This window comes from Nannobrachium achirus, assembly GCF_963921795.1.
Source record: "Nannobrachium achirus genome assembly, chromosome: 23".
Taxonomy (NCBI): domain Eukaryota; kingdom Metazoa; phylum Chordata; class Actinopteri; order Myctophiformes; family Myctophidae; genus Nannobrachium; species Nannobrachium achirus.
Window position 1 is genome coordinate 30351755 of NC_137830.1, and position 18551 is coordinate 30370305.

The following is an 18551-nucleotide window of genomic DNA, read 5'->3' on the forward strand; positions in this document are numbered from 1 at the left end:
ATCAATTCACCCTTTTTACCTTTTCACTCGTGAAAACCTCTTCCAATCATACTGTGACGTATACAAAGTTAAAAAATAACAAGAAACTTGAAACGTAATGAATAGAATAATTGTCATTGATTTATTGATTGATTGAAAACGTTAGAAGTGTGCATACAGTAAGTCAATAAATAACCGATAGCTGCCTGCAGCCCTATGTGCAAGAGAACTCTGGATGAATTGGTTAAGGTAAGATAAGATAAGGTAAGGTAAGTTATGTTTTTTCTTGCCAGATAACCATCTCTCCTGAAGGCAAATGTCAAACGTTCCCTTCACTAGAAAGCATATAAAGTCTCTTGTGTATTGCATTTGAAATTGGATCAAACCTTGGTCTCCTTGGTGATAAATAAAATTAAACTGATTAAAAACTAATTTTCGTGTGCACCAATACCCTCTGCTCCCAAAGTAGAGCAGAATATTAAATTAGACACGATGTGGGCCACCCAGGTTTACCACTGTGTGTTTCTGTCTCTGTCAGTCAGAGTTTATTGTCATAAAGAAGTGGGTGAAATAGTTTTTTGCCAAGCTTTTTATTTATTTAAATTTCCAGAAATGGAGAAACTCTGCATAATCATCATTCCAAATGTATTTTGAGCAGTGCGTGCGTGCGTGTGTGCGTACGTGTGCGCCGTGCCACGTCTGTGCGTGTGTTCGTGTCTGTGTGTTTCTTTTATATGTGTGTGTGCAGATAAGGATTATGACTTGACTGGCAGGCTGAAGTGTAGGAATAACGATGAGTGCAAAGAATAAGATGAACAGTGCAAACAAACATCTCCCTTCGCTCTCTCTCTCTTTATCTTACCCTCTCCAACAGAGCTGTCTGGTAACTCTGGATCGCAGTGCTACAATGAAGTTAAATAATGAATGCAGCCTCTCTCTACGGTTGATTCAGTTCATTTATCATTCCTTAAATCCAGTAAGACCTGTGGCTCCCCAAATTGATATATATTTGGCCGCGGACCCCCCATCTGAAAATGTTTTGTGCCAGTAGGAACCCCTTGGCACAAAAGAGAAGATCAAAATGATTCACCATGTTTCAATTTTTTTTTTTTTACAAAAATAGCAGATGTACAAGCTTGTGCATCTGCTATTTATGAATAACCAAAGCTAATGACACGCCACGGATGCTTTCGCAAGGCGTTGTGTGCTTGTTTATTGGCTCTTTTTGGCAAAAGTTTCCTCTGAATAGGGACACTACAGTTCATGTGTTTAATGTAAAAAAAAAAAAAATCCCATCTCACAAAGATTTGGCGCCCCCCCTGTAGTAACTTCGAGGACCCCCTAGGGATCCTGGACCCCTGTTGAAGACCCCTGCAGTATAGTGTCAAGTTGTGTTTTTGTTGTTCAGTCAGGAACACTCACGTCAACGTGCAACAAATGCAATACAGTTAAACTTGGCGTTAAAGGCACCGCTTTTGGAGATGTTCCCTGAATCTTGTCCAAGCAGCTTGCCAGGCAAAATCAGGGAATGTTCCCCCCACAATAGTAGTACAATAGCAATACATCGAGATATTAGCTTGAATCAGCAGACATAAATCACAAGTATTTGAGCCTATGCGAGACTCTGATCTAAAGGTGGAGGCTGGGGTGGAGGAGGCAGCTAAGCAGCAGCGGATGCAAAGCAGGCAGCAAGACAAGCAGAACTATAGTGATGCACGCAGTATTTAAATTGAGTCTCCCTTTTATAGCGCATGAGCTCTGATTCTATGACAGTATAAAGACGTAATGACCAGCAGAGCTGTGAATGAGGAATAAGAATAGGAGCTGACTGACAGCTGATAACAGCTGAGGCGGCGGGCGAGACTCGCGTGTCCTGCATGAACTAACGCTATGTTTCATTTATCTTTTCTCAGGTTCATGTTTTTGACCTGAGTATCAACAAATATGAAGCCATCTGCCAGCAGCGGGTCGTGCCAAAGAAGAAAACCAGGCTGACCCACATTGAGTTCAACCCAGTCTATCCCATCATCCTGGTGGGGGACCACCGTGGCTATGTCACCAGTCTCAAGCTGTCCCCAAACCTCCGCAAGAAGCCAAAGGTAAGAATTTGCTGCAGCCAGGAACCAAAGATGCCCACATTTATAACTCTCTCAGCCTGAGTCAAGTGTGAATGTTGGAGGTGGCTTTCAAAAAAGTTCTATGTGGCCAGACCCACCTGTTCATTAACTCAGCGGGTGCCCACGAGGTGTCTACACGCCAATCTCTTTGATGTCTCTGGAGGCCCACGACGCGTTGACGTGTTTACTGTATTTACAGTATTAACTTTAAATCTCACCGTTTGGTTGGGGCTGCGCCTGGATGTAGCCCATTAGCCGCTAGTCGCTTCGAGTCGACGCTGAGAGCATCGCGCGGCCGTTTTTCTCCGTATACTCCAATGCATTTCCCCATCTTTAACGCCCTTTATCTCTGATGTTTGTTTTATGGCTAAAACTGTGGCGTGGTGCGGCAAAATGTCCAAATTTTGATCGGCAATGAACAGCTATGATCAACACTGGCCCATACAGTAAGTTACACCAGTAAGACTCCCTAATCGGGAGATAAGCGACCGTTGGTCGCTTATCTCCACAAATAGGCCAAAAGTTTGTTTTACCAATTATCAAGACATACAGGCAGTTGACAGTTTGCCATGGTTACTCATTGAAGTTGAATCTCCATATATGGAGATAACCTACGCATCACACTAAGTCTGACCTCACCAGCCCATATTTGGGCATGAGCAACTTATGTCTCCATATATGGAGATATGATGACATCACACAGTCCTCAGCCGATGATGTGGCGTGATGTCATACAATACACAAACGAGCCCTACAGTATAAAGGGGCAATTCTTGCCAGGAAAGAAGCATTTCTTCGACTCAGACCTTATCGCCAGGGTTGGCTTATAGCAGCTGTCGGTAGGACCATATATGGATTCTGTTAGTGTGGATCTCCTAACAGGGCATCATCTGGGATACAATCCCTTTTATGCCCATATATGGAGATCCCTAACAGAATCCCTTTCATGCCCATATATGGAGATCCCTAACAGAATCCCTTTTATGCCCATATATGGAGATCCCTAACAGCATCCCTTTTATGCCCATATATGGAGATCACTAACAGCTAACAGAATCCCTTTTATGCCCATATATGGAGATCCCTAACAGAATCCCTTTTATGCCCATATATGGAGATCCCTAACAGAATCCCTTTTATGCCCATATATGGAGATCCCTAACAGAATCCCCTTTATGCCCATATATGGAGATCCCTAACAGAATCCCTTTTATGCCCATATATGGAGATCCCTAACAGAATCCCTTGTATGCCCCTATATGGATATCCCTAACAGAATCCCTTTTATGCCCATATATGGAGATCCCTAACAGAATCCCTTTCATGCCCATATATTATGGAGAAATCCCTGCTCTGAGTATCTGACATCATTGTGATGTCACCTGTTTATGCCCATATATGGAGATCCCTGCTCTGCGTATCTGGTTGCTATGGTAAACAGTTGGTTGCTAGGGTAAAAAAACAAAAGATATGATGACATCACACAGTCCTCAGCCGATGATGTGGCGTGATGTCATACAATACACAAACGAGCCCTACAGTATAAAGGGGCAATTCTTGCCAGGAAAGAAGCATTTCTTCGACTCAGACCTTATCGCCAGGGTTGGCTTATAGCAGCTGTCGGTAGGACCATATATGGATTCTGTTAGTGTGGATCTCCTAACAGGGCATCATCTGGGATACAATCCCTTTTATGCCCATATATGGAGATCCCTAACAGAATCCCTTTCATGCCCATATATGGAGATCCCTAACAGAATCCCTTTTATGCCCATATATGGAGATCCCTAACAGCATCCCTTTTATGCCCATATATGGAGATCACTAACAGCTAACAGAATCCCTTTTATGCCCATATATGGAGATCCCTAACAGAATCCCTTTTATGCCCATATATGGAGATCCCTAACAGAATCCCTTTTATGCCCATATATGGAGATCCCTAACAGAATCCCTTTTATGCCCATATATGGAGATCCCTAACAGAATCCCTTTTATGCCCATATATGGAGATCCCTAACAGAATCCCTTGTATGCCCATATATGGAGATCCCTAACAGAATCCCTTTTATGCCCATATATGGAGATCCCTAACAGAATCCCTTTTATGCCCATATATGGAGATCCCTAACAGAATCCCTTTTATGCCCATATATGGAGATCCCTAACAGAATCCCTTTTATGCCCATATATGGAGATCCCTAACAGAATCCCTTGTATGCCCATATATGGAGATCCCTAACAGAATCCCTTTTATGCCCATATATGGAGATCCCTAACAGAATCCCTTTTATGCCCATATATTATGGAGAAATCCCTGCTCTGAGTATCTGACATCAGTGTGATGTCACCTGTTTATGCCCATATATGGAGATCCCTGCTCTGCGTATCTGGTTGCTATGATAAACAGTTGGTTGCTAGGGTAAAAAAACATGGTTGCTATGGTAAACAGTTGGTTGCTAGGGTAAAACCATGGTTGCTAAGGTGGTTGCTAACGTACACTAACAAACCAGCAACAACAGACTGTTGCCACAGCAACGTACACAAAGGTTTGTGTACACATGTGGTGTGATGTCATACTGATGCGGAGATATGAGCAGGGCAAAGGTGTGACGTGTGATGTGTGACGGACGGACGGACGGACGGACGGACGGACGGACGGACGGACGGACGGACGGCCGGTGGAGGTTTTCATAGTAAACTGCTCCCTGACGGTCGCAATAACATCCTGTCTGCGCTCATGTGACCAAGTGACGTCATGACGCATGCATTGACGCAGCAGGGCCGGATTCAATACAATGGTGGTGGGCCTGGGCAGCAAGAGGGGATAAATGGGGCAATCCAGGGGCACCCGATGTGTTAAGTATAGCTGGTTTTCACCTTAGCACCACCCACCTGAAGTTAGCCACGCCCACAGCTGTTGTCGTATGATAATAACCATCAAAAGCAGCAGATCTGCTATGTTTGCTATTTTAAAATCTCAATAACTTTGGAAATCTTATCCGAAAATCATCTCTTATGCGGGTCCGTGGCAAAAACTATTTTCAGATGGGTGTCCGCGGCCAAATATGTGTCAACTTGGGGGTCCTTGACATGAAAAGGTTTGAGAGCCACTGGTGTAATAGTCTTCAAAACTGCTTAAATATATAAATGTTAATGTTTTCCATTTTTACCAGGAACACTCTGAATGTTGAGGATAGTCCTCATCATTCTCCCCCTCTTCTCATTAAGAGAGCTCTCTCTCTTTCTCTCTCTCCCGGGAGAGAGAGAAAGAGATACTGCTTGATCTGGGCAGATATTACTGCCCAGATCCAGCAGTAATATCACAGCACCATCACATGCTATTGGTAAAGCAACCTTTGTAGCAGCCAGATTTCCTCAAAGTTAATTTATACTTTGTTGAACGACCGTGACTGACAGACAGCAAAAAATGAAAGGAAAAAATGTTGTAGCAGAAATGGAAGCCTTTTGCAACCGCTTCACACTAAAGCCAACTCTAGTTCCACTTTGGTCTGTTCACTCCCAGTGAGTCTCATTATATATTGTCGTTGTCTGTTCTTTCGCAAAGTAAAGCCCTGCTTCATCATACAAGGCCGTCGCACAAAAGTAGTGAAAACAGCCGATCTACAAGCACACAGCGAGGCGTTGTGTGCTTGTAGATGGGCTGTTTTCACTAGTTTAAATCATTTTTAAAATGATAAATGCAAAACGAACGTTTTTGGACATACAAGGTTTTCACCCGACAACGACGATATGTTCCTGCTGTATTAGCAACTGAAGATGTTATGAGATGTGGAGGAATCACTTAGTAAACACAGGCCAAGGGGGAGGACTGGCAACCATGGAGAGAGAAGTGCCCTGAGTCATCACACACTTTCATCGGGTTCAATTTCACCTTTGCTCTCTCTCTCTCTCTCTCTCTCTCTCTCTCTCTGGAGCGGAGTCTCTCTGGGTACATCTATGTGAGGGGTCGGCAACCCAAAATGATGAAAGAAAAAAAGAAAATCTGTCCGGAGCCGCAAAAAATTAAAAGCCTTATATAAGCCTTATAATGAAGGCAACACATGCTGTAAGTGTCTATATTAGCTAGATTAGCCTACTATCAAAATGACTAAGTAGGCTACCAGTAAGACTCCCTAATCGGGAGATAAGCGACCGTTGGTCGCTTATCTCCTGTCACACTGCTGACATCAGTATGACATCACACCGTACACAAATGACCCTTATACCAGGAAAGAAGCATTTCTTCGACTCAGACCTTATCGCCAGGGTTGGCTTATAGCAGCTGTCGGTAGGACCATTTATGGATTCTGTTAGTGTGGATCTCCTAACAGGGCATCATCTGGGATACAATCCCTTTTATGCCCATATATGGAGATCCCTAACAGAATCCCTTTCATGTCCATATATGGAGATCCCTAACAGAATCCCTTTTATGCCTATATATGGAGATCCCTAACAGCATCCCTTTTATGCCCATATATGGAGATCACTAACAGCTAACAGAATCCCTTTTATGCCCATATATGGAGATCCCTAACAGAATCCCTTTTATGCCCATATATGGAGATCCCTAACAGAATCCCTTTTATGCCCATATATGGAGATCCCTAACAGAATCCCTTTTATGCCCATATATGGAGATCCCTAACAGAATCCCTTTTATGCCCATATATGGAGATCCCTAACAGAATCCCTTTTATGCCCATATATGGAGATCCCTAACAGAATCCCTTGTATGCCCATATATGGAGATCCCTAACAGAATCCCTTTTATGCCCATATATGGAGATCCCTAACAGAATCCCTTTTTTTAAATCTATCTTTGCGTTCCTCTAATTTTTCCAGATGTAATGCAATCGCACTTTTTCTCTCACTCCCAACTGGGTACTCGGCTGCAAATGTAGCATGCCTTCCCTGGAAATGTCTTTCCACATTACTATTTTTTGTTATTTGACAACTTCTCATTACAAAGCAAACATGCAGGCAATCCTTCTGCATTGGCAATGAAAGCAAATGATTCGGTCCAAGAACTGTTGAATCCTCTGTTCTCCTCAGCTATCTTTCGCTTTTTCCCTTTGGGATCCATGGCCCATCACACACCCACCGGTTTGTTTGCAACAGCCACCTGCCTGGTACCATGCCGAGCTGAAAGAAACGTGTGCCACAGGCTACGCAAATCTTCGTCGACAGAAATTTAGAAATTTTATATTTATTCTACATTTTTACAGCATTGGAAAACGTTAAGAATGTTTGTGTCATGTTTGTCCTCCTACAGAAACCATATTAAAACAAAACATATATTTTCCCCCCTTTTTCCATTTTCATACATTTTTGAAAAATCTCCAGGGAACCAACCTGCTCATCGGGAGCAATTAGGGGTTCAGAGTCTTGCTCAAGGACACTTCAACACTAACTCTGGGGGAGCCCGGGATCGAACTGGGAACCTCACGGTTGCCATCCGGCCGCTCTACCGGCCACTGTACCCCTGAGCCACTGCCGCCCATTATGTTACTCATGCTGGTGCAGTTAGCATATAGCGGGTGGACTGTTCCACAGTGGTTCTCAACCTGTGGGTGGGGACCCCCTTGCTTTTTAGATAGACAGTCTCGTTGCTATTAGAGTGTTTGTTCGGTAACAGGGGTTTCCCTGTCTTGCTAGATCTTTTAGTAAACAGAAAATACATTTTCAGGTTGGTATAGCGATTGTAAAGAATCAGGAGAGAGAATATAGGATATATTTACAAGTATTGTACTTTTTACCCCACTACAATTATTTGAAAACCTTAGTTACTAGTTACTTTTTATTTTTTGGTTCTTGTTCTTTACAAAACATGCATATGAACCACTTTATCCCTGTTTCAAAAGATTTGTATACATTTTGAACACTTGTGAAATGGGACATTCTGCACTTTATACTTTTGGTGCTTTAACTTTTGGTACTTTAAGTACATTTTGATGCCAACACTTCTGTACCTTTACTCAAGTAAATTTCGAATACCTGACTTTACTTGTGATTTCAGTATTGACACTTTTCCTTAAAATATTTGAGTACTTTTTCCACCACTGGATACAACGAGGCCTGTTAAATCTTCAGACAGAGAGGCGATGATAAACGTCCGAAGCGACTCGGGAGAAATGCTGAGCCATGAGAATGCAAGCTCTCTGCTGTCCATGTTTTACGGCAAATAGAACTATAAATTTTTCCCTATAGCAGACATCCATACCGTACAACTTGAAGGCTCCACTTGAATTTACTGTCAAGATTTGGTGGAGGATTCTAATTCTCAAAAACACATTTCACAGTGTTCGAAGGCAGTGGTTCTCAACCTTTTTCAGGCCACGACCCCCCAAAGTAATATTTGAACTGGGGATCCCCCCAAAATAATCATATTTGAATTGCTGCAATTTTGATAAAATTCTGCACGCACATTCCCAATAGGGCGAGGAAGAAATGCCAATTCAAAAATCTCAAATCAGCCTCATAGTGGCGCTACAACAGACCGATTCGTGTTTTTAGCTATAACTCCACTGATCAGTGTAAAACCTCCCTACAGGCCAAGGAAAAACTTTTGCTCTGCATTTTTCACATCTGCCTTTTATAGCGCCACCAGGAGGCCGACTTATGTTAAACACATTCTTTGCTATTACTCCTTCAGATTTTATTTTAAAACATCACACAAATGAGTACACAGTATCTCTATAGTGATGTGATCAAGACAGATTTGTCCGATATTTCATATTCTATCCTAATTGGCTAACATTGGCTTCGAATTCTTGGTCAGTTTTTAACAAAATGCCTCAAATCAAAATGCCTCAAATCATGCATGCAGCGTCAGATTGCCGAGCAAGGCCCAAGAAGACATGGCACCCTTTTCACATTGGCCTATTATAGCGCCACCAGGAGGCCACAATAACCTACCTGACCTGGCGGAGACCTGTGCTCGGAAGAGCACTGCTTCTAGTTTCATTTCATTTCATTTCTAGTTTCATTTCATTTCAATTTAAGGACTCTAAAGTCCTTAAATTGTCACTTAACTGTCATCTGGGGACGACCCCAAAGTCATATGGGGACCCACAGGTTAATAACCACTGTGGAAACTACAGTACAATGTGGACTTTACTCCTGGCACCATTATTAACCCTCATCTTGTTCAGTATATGTGACTGTCCATGTTCCATGAGTTGCTATTTTGCGCCACCAGCCTTATCCCTAAAACAAAACACCTGCTAATACCCCTTACATGTGCATAAATGTGGTTTGGGCGTTACATTAAGAAAACCACCGTCTGTCTGTTAGACTTAGCCTCGGAACCCAGGCCTCGGATTTTCATTCGCGTTTGTCTGGGCCTGGGCTATTCTGTTGACATATCAGCCATAGGAAGTGGGAGTCAACCTTACATTTCCCCAACTAACCAGATTGCAGGGGGCGGGCACACAGATCGGTGAACCAATAGTGAGCCGGCGATGGATTCCAGCGCCAAGTTGTATCCGCCCCTCTAGTCCTTAGAAAGGGCCTGGCTTGTCCAGGCTATTAGAGACTTGAAACAAACGTTCCCGAGGCTAGTTAGAGACACACAACACTTTCTAATCAGTTTGAAAAAAAAGAAAAGAAAAAAAATAGCTTTAACCTATAATAGAACAAATGAATAGAAATAAACAGAAATAACTGATAACTGATTTGATAGATTTGTTTTTAATTAAATGTACCCTATATAGTAAACTTCAGTGTCTGAAAAGAACATTTCATTTTAATTATGCAATGAACAAGCAAACAAACACATAATATAAACTAGAACTGCTCTCTGTCGAGGTGCCAACTTGCACCGTGTGCACATGGCCTACTTGTGCGCCAGCAGAGCGCAAGTAGAAACACATCAAATGAAGTCATACATACTGTAAAAAATAAGAAATTGCCAATCCACAAACTTGTAGGGATCGACAAGCTTGTCGATCGTCTATTTCCAGCAAAGCGCTTCCCTACAATAACAGAAAACAGAAAATACAACACTAGTACTAGTCCTGTGCCCGGGGGTGTGTGATGAGGGATTCAATGTAAGAGTCTCAGAAGTCAGAAGTAATGTTGGAGAACCCAGACCGGTGCCCGTTGGGCAGTATAGTCAGTTGTGCAATACCCGACCCGTTGTATCCGTCTGTTTGGCTGGCACTCTTTCATGCCCATGTTTATGCTCATACTGTATAAGGTGTTCTGTGTCCAGGACAGTCTGTTATGTCATCTCCAAATTTGGGCACTGTAGTGATGTCACTCAGTGATGTCAGTTGGGCTTTGTTGATGTCAGTTGGGCATAGTTACCATGGTGGCGACACTGTTTAGTATCAGTGATGTTAGCATGCAGACAGACGGTCAGACAGTGGACAGACATTCGGTAAATTAATAGTTAGATAGAGCCCTGAGGGACTCCGGTCAACCATAATGGGGTTTATGTGGTTAAATATTTGCTTCATTCATCAAAATAGTCAAATAATGACCGGGCTCTCTCTGCACAAACTCACAAAGCCCCACCTTGCGACTTATTAAATGAAACAAACACGTGAAAATCATACACGCGGGTCCCTGACACAAAATACCGGTAGTTCATATAGGGATCTGTGGCCAAATACATATTATTATCATCCTTTGACGTCAAAATGTTTGAGAACCAGTGCTTTAGATTAATTCATGTTTAAAATGTGTGTGTGTGTGTGTGTGCGCGTGCGTGCGTGCGTGCGTGCGTGCGTGCGTGCGTGCGTGTGTGTGTGTGTGTGTGTGTGTAGGAGAAGAAGGGTCAGGAGCTGCCCAAGGGTCCGGAGGTGGAGGTAGCCAAGATGGAGAAGATCCTGGTACATGGTAAATGGCCTGCATTGCTATTGCACCTTTATCAAAAAAGACTTGATGACGCATTACAATACCTTCACCCATTCACACACCCAATGGTGGTGGTGGGAAATACTTAACTGTCTATAGGCTGTAGTAGGCTCATTAAGAGCAGTAGTTAGTTACAGTGTCTTGCTCAAGGATACTTCAACACGAATTCAGAAGGGGCTGGGAATCGAACCGGGTGGTCTTTCGCTTCCCAAACGGCCGAGTTGTGCTTTCTCTCAGTTCGGTGTTGTTGTTACAGTTCCACGTGGGAGGCCTCTCGTTCACTCTAGAGTGTTTGAGCCATCGGTGACGAGGAGGTACTCGAGTGAGGGCCACGCCGAAGAGCACACAGAGGTCTGCTGATCCTCTCCAGTTCTTATGTAACAGTCTCATCAAGGCTCCATGCCTCACAGATATTTCTTTGTTTTTTGACATTGATCATGGCACAAGAAGTCACTGTTCCCAGCAAAAAAAAAAACAAGAACCAAATTAGAGTTTAAAAGACAACTTCTTTTACAGCAAGGGTTCATATTTTAGATAGTCATTAGAGAGTGTTAAAATGTTTTTATTTAGTTCTTTCTATCGTTGTAGTGAATTTAACGATTTTGATTTGCATGCATGCCCCCAGGTTGGGGGCATGCATGCAAGTGGCTAAATATGTCTTTTTAGACACAATAAGCCCATTCCCAAGATGCACCACAATCCTTCATGTGCAGATGTAACTTATGGGGGCTGCTGTAAATAGTAACAAAGTGTCAGCTTATTTAGTCTAAAAAGACATATTTAGCCACTTGTACGCATGCCCCCAACCACTAAAATCAAAATAGTAAAATGGCTAAAACGATAGAAAGCAGTAAATGAAAAATTTTAACACTCATCTTTTCTTTTCTCTAAAATAAAATATGAACCCTTGTTGTAAAAACCTGAAGTTGTCCTTTACGTTTATAACCTTAGTTCCAACTACAAGCTGGCTGAGCTATGTGCTCCATTCTCTCCGTCTACATATTTGCCTCCTATTCACCCATGTGGCCGAGTCCTTTTATATTAGGTTCCCTATAATCCATGGCTTCCCTAGTCAGGAAGAGGTCAACAGATAATTGTGCTCGTTGCTCTGCTGGGTTTGGGCCATAACGCCAGGAGCCAACACCGACTGCCTCTCCTGGCCGGAGGGCACCTTGCAGGCTCTGTAGAGGATGAGGAAGAGGAGCAGCAGGAGAGCGGCGACCAGAGTGTTGCAGCCGATGGCCACCAGCGCCGCCGTGGACAGCCCCGCTGTCACTGTGATCTCCTCAGACTCCATAACGTTTCCCAGCTTGCGTTGTTTCTCTTAGGTTTGCAAAAAGGAGCGCTATGTTTTTAAAGACGGTGCGGTAACTTTTCCCTACACACCCCTAAAACTTGATCATCAGGATCAGGATCAGCATCATCATACTAGGAGGAAGATTAAAAAGTGTACAGAAAGGGTTAGTGTGCTTAGGCCTACTGCTTTATGCTTGCGTTTTGAGTCGATTAGACAGTGGTCATATAGTGGATCTGTCTACTATATCTCTCTTTGCAAATATGTACGTCTGTGCCCTTCCAAGGCTCTGGTTTTCATTTTGAATGTCTCTATGGTGATCCATCACTACTTCCCCAGACAGGCCTTGCACACAGATTGTATTGTAGCACTGTTGACTCCGCCTTGGTGGTGGTCTGCGCAAACTTCATAAGACCTGGGACGGCTCACTGCTCCAATATATAATGTCCAATGCCTGCAACGGACACAATAGAACAACAGCTAAAATCATGTTCATATTATGGATCCATTGTTACACACATCATATACGTACAGAATAATGTGGACATTATTAACCTTCATCTTGCACAGTATACAGAATGACTGTGTGTGTGTGTGTGTGTGTGTGTGTGTGTGTGTGTGTGTGTGTGTGTGTGTGTGTGTGTGTGTGTGTGTGTGTGTGTGTGTGTGTGTGTGTGTGTGTGTGTGTGTGTGTGTGTGTGTGTGTGTGTGTCTGTAGTACTGCTATATAATTGTGTGGAAAACACTACATGACGTTTGGGAAATGATAACATTCTCCATCACTAAATATTCCAAAGGTCATTTGGTTCATAAGTATCTCCTTTCATCCCCCTTGTAGCCCATTAGGTTTGGGAATCCTGTGGGATGTGACGGACAAAGACACATCAGCTGCTTCTCTAAGGCTTTGCTGCCTGCCTGGGATATCCTGGGTATCTGCAGGACAATGGAGCTCCTCTTGGATCATACATGGGCACATACTGTAACATGCACTGAAACCCTATAGACGTGGTTGACCGGGTCCCCCAGCCCAGGGATACAGGGTGAAGACTTGCAGTCGGAGGGTTAATAGGCTCAGCCATATTGTAAAGAAATTGCAAAAGTGGAAAAGGCCCCTCAGAGTTATAGTGGTCCTTGAAATCCAGGCCCCAGGAAGGGGGCCAATTTCTGTCCAATATGGCTGCTGTGCATTATCCTTTCCTCCCACCCTGGCCCCACTCTACCCAGAATGGACAGTCGGGCGCTGTGCGCTCAAACACTCTACTCAAGCTGTAAGGTATGTGTGGGGTCAGGATATAGCACACCAGTAGACATTTTATGATACAGGATTTACGGTCTTTAACCTACAGTATTTTCATGATGATTTATTGCATTTGGAAAATCTTAAGAATACTTGTCAGCTCTTTTAGTCAGAAGTTAATCCTGTTAATCCGGTAGCTACATAGGAGGGGACTTTTACTGTCGGCTTACATCGATGCTGTCAGGCAGAAACCTTGTATCTCCATAATATCAACTTATTTTTTTATTTTTTTTACATTTTTCAATATGAATGCCCTAGTTCATCATAAAAGAACATCGCACAAAAGTAAACGCTCACACAGCCTAGATCGTCTATTTTCACTATTTTAAAATGTTTTTTAAAATAATAATAAAAAGGGATATTCTATATAGTGTGGTAAATTGTCGATCGGTCTCGCAGCCCAGGGGCCCCTGAAGTGAAGAGATCAGAGTGAATGTTTTTATTATGTTGTGTTGATTTGATATATCAGTTTTGTTTGTTTTTCTTTCTTTTACTTTTTCTGCCTATCTAGGCTGTAAATAAACGCACAAATACAGATTTTGCTCGTTTTAACCACTCTATCCTCTATATATGGCAACAGCAGTTACTGTGTGTAGATTTAGCTGAATTTTAACATAGATAAACACCTTGCTAACTGTAAGTCAATATTTATTTCCTTTTCAGGCATACAGTATATGGTAAGACACCTTATAGACACAGTACAGTACCACCTGCTCACAGCTATTTATTTATTTTTGCCTGTAATTACATGCCCAAAATAGACACGCCAGGTTCAAAGTTGTTAATGTATCCATTCCCGTTGCTAGAGGGATCATTATGCCAACGAACGTACCCTGAAAACAACATGGAAATTCACTTCCCATTGTCTCGATTTGCATACTGTAGCCTTCATTTACACACAAGCAGCACACATGGGAAGAGATAACAATTTCATTGATTTGAATTAATTAATTTAATTCATAAATGAAATCACAATACACATTTCACAATTTCATTCTTTACAGAAAGGCTCACTAGGGCAATTATTACCTTACCCAATCAGCGTTAATTTTGACAGCAAGTTCTGATTTAGTCTTAGACTTGACATTGTTTAGTCTTAGTCGACTAAATATCAACATCTTAGTCTTTTAGTGTTTTAGTATAATGCAGTGTTAATTTTGACAGCAAAGATTTAGTCTTAGTCATTTTGAATAACACACCATTTATTCTTAGACTAGTCTTCTGAAATTGTTTAGTCTTAGTTTAGTCTTAGTTAACACTGTACCCAATGGCTTTGAACCCTTTGGCCCAGAGCAATACGGGACCCCGAGGGCTCATCCATAACACTTAATGCCCATGCAGGGTCCCAACAGTCTCAAGAATCATTTCTGCTGAGGCAGTCTCAGCCCCAGCCCAAGGGGCCCATGGACTCATGATGTAACTGTGCATGCATGGCCTATATGGCAAGTGTGCAGTGGTGGAAAAAGTACTATATATTCTTTTTCCCCCAGGTGACAGTGAAGTGATAATGTAAGGATAAAGAAATGATAAATAAAGAAAATAAAGAAATCAAGAAATGAAAAAGACCATCACTGCATCAAAGAGGCAAACATTAGGCATTGTGAGCTTGTAGGTCTGCTATTTTCATTTATCTGTGGAACTGAGTCAAAAAAAATGTAACGTCTCAACTCCTACCATTCCAAGAGCATGAATGACAAACATTATACATGGAATTTATCATTTGTGCCCCACAGAGTGTGCGGATAATACAGGACTCAACATCTCGAATGAGTCAATTATCATTTCAATTATCATTTAATTCAATCCTCATTACCATCAAATTGTATGTAATTCATAGTAGTCTATGACAATATTCTCCATTCCAATCATGTGCAACAATTTCATCAATAGATGGCATAACATCTAAATATGCTGGGTAACATCAAATTACCGAAATGCCCAAAACTTTTGTAATATTCTGCCTAAACATAAATTGCCCACATGCACTTCCACTCTTCTGTATACTTACCTCAAAGACCCAGCCTCTGAATAAACATTCCTCTGTGGGACTTTTTTCCTCCTCTCTCATCCACTGTTGTAATGCTGGAAAAATAATTTACCTGGACGGCAAATCACTCCAGGCGTTTACCATGCTCTTGCTCTTTACCATTTTCCCTGCCTTTTATGTCAGTCCCTTCATTGCTTGCATCGTTCATCACTCTCTGGTCCGCTGTAGATGCTCTACAGTAGCCTGAATGCGGCGATGAAGACAAGACAGGACTGTGAGAGCTGCTTGGGAGAGAGCTGGCCAATAGCAGAGCTGGAGGAGGGACTGTGCCAGCAGTGGTATAAAGTAACTAAATACATTTACTATACTGTAGGGTACTTAAGAACAATTCTGAGGTATTTGTACTTCAATTGAGTGTTTCCAATTTCCAATACATTCTACTCCACTACATCTCAGAGGCAAATATTATACTTTTACTCCATTACAAATGTTTGAAAACTTTAGTTACTAATTACTTTTTATTATTACAAAACATAGCTACATTACCCACTTCAGCCCTATATACATTTTGGCCATTTGAAAATAGCCGATCTACAGGCATTGTGAGCTTGTAGATCTACCGGTACTATTTTCAAAGATTTTAAAACATGTTGTACACTTGAAAACTTGTGAAATGTGAAATTCTGCATAACGAGTACTTTCTACTTTTGGTACTTTAATTACATTTTGATACCATTACTTTTGTACTTTTACTCAAGTAAACACACACAAACTACCATGAGAGTGGATTCCCGATTCGGCCAATGCATTTCAATAAGAATGGAGCGTTCTTTTGCAGAAAGCTTCTACTGGCAGGAAACCACTCCATCCCCATTGAAATACATTGGCGGAATCGGGAATCCACTCTCATAGTTTGGTGTGACTGTACCAGTGGAGTATCGATACTTTTACTTAAGTAAAACATGTGAGCACTTCTTCCATCACTGTGTGCCAGAGAATGTCAGCAATGATATCAAGCGCAGTGGCGACTGGAGAGAGAGGGGAACGGGTGTCGGCAGGGGTGTCCACCAAATCCTGGGCCCTGGGTACAAGGATTCACTGCGGGCCCCCCATGGGGAGGGGGTTTACCCATTTAGACTGGGAACACATTATTACGCATTATTTTGTGCTTTAACTATTGAAAAATAGCAGATATACAAGCTCACAGCGCTGCGAGCTTATAGATCTGCTATTATTGAATATTTCAAATCCTTCTAAGGTTTTTTGAAAAAAATACGTTTCTATGTCAGTGGTGCTCAAACCTTTTCACGCGAAGGACCCCCAAAATGATATGTATTTGGCCACGGCCCAGGGGGTCGGCCTACAAAAGGCTTTGTCGGTCTGTCGGTCTGTCGGTCGGTCGGTCGGTCCCTCTTTTCCTCAGTGTGCCTGTGTTTGCCTCTGACTGCTCATCTGCCCCTCCCTTCCCTTGCTCGGCTGATTGCCTTGAGTGCCGTCACCTGTACAGGACCAGCTGAGTTGAGTTGGCTGACGAGCTGCTGACACTATAAATTCCTCAGCCCATCTACAAGCTCAGAAACATTTCCAGCTGCTCAGCCTATACAATCCTGTGTGTTCATTGTGTTAGTTCAGTGCCATACTAGTGAAAACAGCCGATCTACAAGTCCTCTGTCTGTCTGACTGTCACTGTCCTGTCTTAGCCGTCTGTCTGCCTGTCACTGTCCTGTCTTAGTCCTCTGCCTGTCTTACTGTCACTGTCCTGTCTTAGTCCTCTGCCTGTCTGACTGTCACTGTCCTGTTTTAGTCCTCTGTCTGTCTGACTGTCACTGTCCTGTCTCTGTCCTCTGTCTGTCTATCACCCCCCCCCCCCCCTTCCCCATGGATCAACACCTTATCGTGGTGGGGAGGTTTGCGTGCCTTAAGGATCCCACGAGCTATACCAGCTGGAGTCTTGCACTCCTGCCAGCGTCACGCTTGCCGGACAGGTCAAAGGAGAGAGGCCAGACTAAGATTGATCCACCCCCCCCCCCTTCCTTGCATTCTGATTTTCATTGCGGGTCTGGCAGAACCAGGTGACCTGGTCTAGTTTCCAATAGCTAAAGTATAAAATAATTAAGGCCCCTCCAACTTGGGCCCTAGTAACTCAGTCCCACTTTTCCCCCCCTTGTGATGCCCCTGGGTGTCGCGACTGGGGAGTGTGTGGAGATGTAATTACCCAGGGTGAGCAATGAACAAGAAAAGCAGCCTGTCAGACGAAACAATTACTTGAGGTGGGAGGCTTGATATATAATAGAGGAGGCAGTGTGTGTAGGCTAGGCAATGCTGAGTTAGTTTCAGGTGAACCCGGTTGAAGGCTTAATTGAAGCGTTTTATTTTGTGGTTCCACCTCTGCACTACAGTAGCTACCGCTCCAGAATGTTATCGCTTAAGAACATTACAAGAGACTTTTGATTGAATTCTCCTGCTATTATGCCTGATGCAATGTTTCTCCACTTGCACTATAGAAGAATTTCATTTATCGTTGTTCTAACCAAGCACAGTGGACTGTTTCTAAATGTTACTGCCTATTGCTATCTTTAACTTGGAGTGTAGTAAATCAGTCAACAATGCATGAATTAAACTAAGTTATAATAAATGAGTAAGTAATAATATTACTAAGTAATACATCATTTACTGCGACAGGTGTTGAACCTAATTTGGTGAAGACCGAGATATTTCCTCAAACACGTTCCATCATCTTGGAAGCCATGTTGACCTTTTTCCCTTTCCATGGAAGGACAAAACTGTATGGCATCTGCTGAATGCATGAAAGAATCAAAGACCAATAGCTGATGGCATGCAATTTCATGGACGGGGATCCATCTGAGGCGGCTGAGGCCCTTCCACAGCTTTTTCAAGCCAAGTCTGGGTAGCTCTTTCACGTTTGGACCACAAGGTCATGGGTTCGATCCCAGGCACTGCCTGTATGAGCATGGCTTGGATGCGGAAGGTTGTGTGGTAAGTCTGGTAGGT

General features: G+C 42.8%; 1 protein-coding gene across 1 annotated transcript in view; it reads left to right on the forward strand.

Annotated features, from left to right (window-relative positions):
• Window positions 1-11321, forward strand: part of dnai1.2 (dynein, axonemal, intermediate chain 1, paralog 2) — a gene marked incomplete at both ends in the record, with an annotated part of 28120 nt that extends 16799 nt beyond the window's left edge. Inside the window, 3 exons of the mRNA XM_080754325.1 lie at window positions 1893-2078; window positions 10871-10943; window positions 11218-11321. Coding sequence (XP_080610451.1) covers window positions 1893-2078; window positions 10871-10943; window positions 11218-11321 — 363 coding nt within the window. The remainder of the gene's footprint in view (window positions 1-1892; window positions 2079-10870; window positions 10944-11217) is intronic.
• Between the last annotated feature and the right edge of the window lie 7230 nt (window positions 11322-18551).